The sequence below is a fragment of the Triticum dicoccoides genome, chromosome 7A, assembly GCF_002162155.2.
Source record: "Triticum dicoccoides isolate Atlit2015 ecotype Zavitan chromosome 7A, WEW_v2.0, whole genome shotgun sequence".
Classification (NCBI taxonomy): Eukaryota; Viridiplantae; Streptophyta; class Magnoliopsida; order Poales; family Poaceae; genus Triticum; species Triticum dicoccoides.
In genome coordinates, this window is record NC_041392.1 from 676,700,902 (window position 1) to 676,704,771 (window position 3,870).

Consider the following 3,870-nt stretch of genomic DNA (forward strand, 5'->3'; position numbering starts at 1 on the left):
CGAGCGCTATAAGTGCAGTTCCGCGACCCTTTTGCGGGTCCAAACCCTATCCCCCGCCGTCACGAGCCACCCAATTCCCCTTTCCCCTCTCCCAATCTCTCGCCGCGGGCGACCCTCCGCCTGCTTGCAGCCGCCATGTGGGGGCGAATGTGGAGCTCCGGATACGGCTCCGGCAGCAGATCCGGCCAGGAGAGGGACCCGGAGCGCGAGCGGCGCGTCCGGTCCGATGGCGCGAGGAAGCGCGGCGCGCGGATGTGGACCAACCACGGGCTGTCGCTGCCGGCGAGCTTCGACCGCCGCGAGACGGAGGAGTACGACCGCCGACGCGCGTCCTTCTCCTCCGCACGGTCTTCCTACGCCGAATCCTCCGCCGCCGCCGCCGCGGGCTTCCTCCCCGTGAAGAGCGAGTGGTCGGACGAGGAGGAGGAACCGGAGCCGCCGGCGCCGTTCGGCTTCGTCTCGGTGAAGGAGGAGGCTGAGGAGCCCGCTCTGCTCGGCCGCCGCGGAGTCATCGGGCCCGAGGACTACGTCGCGGATTTCAATGCCGTTGCCGCTGCCATCGCCGAGCGGAGCATGCACGAGAAGGAGGAGCGCCGGCGCCACGCCGAGGAGCTCGAAGCCCTCGAGTGGCGGCAGGCGGTCGCCGACAACGACAACGTCGCCGCCAACGAGAAGGCGGAGGAGTGGCGCCGCATCCGCAAGGAGTAGTCGGAGAAGTACGTTGATCTCTGCAACTCCGGCGAGGAGGATTGAGCGTCCGGCTTCTCTCCGGCGTCGTCCAGTTGCCGCGACCTCGCCGCCGTCAGATCCGACCCCCTAGTACTAGTTTAACGTAGTATGTAGTATAACTATGCTTCTAGTTGTGATGAACTATGTAGTATGCCATGAACAATGTAGTATGTGATGAACTCTGTTCGTGCAATTTCTCCCGCGAAACATTTTTTTCAAATTATACAAGTTTAGATACGGGTTCTGCTCGGCCGCGTATGATTTTGACCCGCAAAAACGATTTTCGTGAACCCGCAAATGTGTTTTGCAGGTTGTATTTTTGCGGGGTCGTTGCTCTAACCGAACAAGGCATTAAGCAGCCTGGAGCGATCAAGGATTTGCCTGAAAAACAGAGCAAGCATGAATGGTTTCAGGTGTTGGCCCTTGGCCAGTGACTCGGGAATCACCTTCCTTTGTACTATATCCGTTCCAAATTATAAAACTTTTTGGTAGGCTGTTTGGGACAGAGGAAGTAACTAACACAATCAGATGGTATTTACGGAATTTGACGTTCCGGAATTTCCTGACACTTTCGGATTTGCCTGAAAAACAGAGCAAGCATGAACTACACATCAGATGGTATTTCCCGACACCGTTCTGAAATTTGACGTGACAATGTGTTCAACAGAGTTCCCAGCATACAACAGTAATCCCTCCGTCCGGTGAAGAGTGTACATCTAGCTTGAAAATTTATCGACAAAAGAGTGTACTTCTACCTTCCCAATGCACTTTAAAGTAGAAAAAATTACCTTTCTCTCATCATACAATAATCAAGACCAATAGCAATCTACACGTGGTCTTCTTAACTTCTACATGCACTTAGCTCATTGGGGGTCGGGTAACTAAAGAGGAGAGAGATGGTGGCTTGCACTTTTCCAATGCATTTTTTACTTAATCCATAATTTGTCCTAAAATTTCTAGATGTACACTCTTCATCGGACGGATGGAGTACTGCACACTCTGTAAAAACAAACAGCAGGATTGTGTGGCTGCAGCCTGCAGCTGAGCAAGTCATGTCTGCACACTCCGCCGAATCATCCTACTCTTTAACATCACTGGAAGCACAAGTCTCTACCAAAGCATGACCGTGTGCCAATATTGAAACTAGGACAGTTTAGTCCTGAATTAAATCCAACTGGAGTGAAAACTCGAGCAATAAGTTGCTCATGACATACATATAATGGGCATAAGTTTTCAGTCTTAGGTGATGCAGTAAGTTGCTCAAACGGAGACTAAATACATGGAGTGAAGCATTAACTCTTATGGTTATCCTTCATATGCCCCGTGCAGACTTGAGAAGCTCGGGCAACACCATATAAGAAGCTCCGGTGCCCATATAAGAAGCCACACAGCCTCACTCTCACCACAACAGCTCTCTCCTCTGCCTCCATTGATCCCGGAGAAGAAGAAGAGGCCACAGCTTGCTCGAGGAAGGAGATGAAGGCAAAGAAGTTGAGGGTGGCCGCCATGGCCGCGCTGTGCGTGCTCCTGCTCCTCGTGGAGCAGCAGCAGGTGGCTGCCATGTCCGAGTTCTGCCACTGCTACAGAGACTGCTACTCCGAGTGTAGGCACGACGCACCGCGCTGGCTCTGCCTCCCATCCTGCGTCAACTACTGCAGCTCCAGCCCCGGCACTAGCCAGGCCCCTGTCGGTGACAACGGCGGCGCCAAATGCAGGATGGCATGCAAGCTTAGCCTAAGCGTCTGTGGCTTGACGGCGGAGCCAGACGGTAAGACGGCAGACCACATTAACACATTCCTTTTTCATCTTTTGAATTGATGAATTGAATCTGAGTGTTTCTTTTTCTTTTGACAAGGATCGTTTCTTCTCTTCTGTTCTGATCATTTCTGTTCTTGCATTGCAATTTTGCAGATGCAGCCGACGCCGCGATCTGTGTGCAAAACTGCAATAGGAAATGGAGCCACTAGGCCAATTGACTTCCAAGGAGAAGAGAAAAGAATTGAAGAGCTAGCTTCTCGATCATGGGATCGTATATAACCGAGATGTTCAACGGCTTTGATTGTACGTAGCAGCAACCAATAAAATGGGTTTCTGTTGCTGCTACCTATACATAATTATTTTAAATCTGGTTTTGGTCTGGCCTACCCGTGACTCAATCGTAACAACTAAATTTGTGCCTTTTTTGCAACAGAATGTGAGGGGAAAGTCTTAAGCTAACTCATAGTGTAGAAGAGTTAAACATCAAATGTTCGCCAAGTCAGCAAAACCTTAGAGAAAGGAGAAAAAAATAACATGTCCCAGAAGCAAGGTAGCATTGCTGCTGAAACTTAATATGAAAGGCAGTTATGAATGTGTACAGGCAAATCCAGGCTAAAAAGGAATTGCCTTTGGTTTTCCTATCCCTGTCATCATTGGAATAACCAAATAACCTAAAAAAAAGAATAACCAAATAATTTCTTCAGAGGCAAGTGAGGCTTTGAGTTTTTGCTAGGAACGAGCGAGGCATTTTAATTCTTCAGAAACTAGCTCATAAAATATTTCAAGTGTTAGCCAACTCATAAAATATTTCACAGCATCTAAAATACTTCAAGTCCATAGAAAAGTACATTAACATCTAAATCACCAAATTAGTCTCATGAGAATATTTATAAAATATATTTCTGTCCCATGTCTATTTGGTGTTGTAGATCTTAACACATCTATCGATAGAGTTAGTCTAACATAAAAAAAAATTGACTTACGACAAACCTAGAACTTCAACTAATTTGGAACAGAGTAGTCCTTAACAAAAATGAATTTTCCAAATGTAACCATTCACATTTTTTCTATAATCAAAATGAGCTGAAAATCCGCTGTCTAACATTTTATTCTGCACATCCGATGTTTTTCCAGTTTATGGTATTCTGTCTATCTCAACTGATGATCGTCGAGGAAAATAATATGGACTTATGAACTATAGCATAAGCCCGTGAAATGTTGTTCCTAATCACCTGTGGCTTCTTGTAGTAGATGCATGATGACAAGAGTAATTTATGAGGAATGATGCTCTAGCTGCAAATGAATCACTTATACACATGAAAATGACATTCATGTGATGATACCTTAGGAAAAAATGCATGTCCATACCTAGCATAAATTCCA

At 47.5% G+C, this 3,870-nt stretch overlaps 1 protein-coding gene across 1 annotated transcript; it reads left to right on the plus strand.

Moving 5' to 3' along the window:
- Positions 1 to 2,205: 2,205 nt before the first annotated feature.
- LOC119333866 lies at positions 2,206 to 2,696 on the plus strand. The gene is made up of 2 exons (XM_037606606.1): positions 2,206 to 2,497; positions 2,641 to 2,696. Exons 1-2 carry the CDS (start codon positions 2,206 to 2,208, stop codon positions 2,694 to 2,696), a joined length of 348 nt encoding a protein of 115 aa, XP_037462503.1.
- The last annotated feature ends 1,174 nt before the right edge of the window (positions 2,697 to 3,870 follow it).

What these genes read in the sequence shown, in the direction of transcription:
- LOC119333866 (XM_037606606.1), top strand. Translation starts at nt 2,206, where the DNA reads ATGAAGGCAAAGAAGTTGAGGGTGGCCGCCATGGCCGCGCTGTGCGTG. An exon ending in CTTGACGGCGGAGCCAGACG is followed by an intron (nt 2,498 to 2,640) that starts GTAAGACGGCAG and finishes GCAATTTTGCAG; the next exon opens with ATGCAGCCGACGCCGCGATC.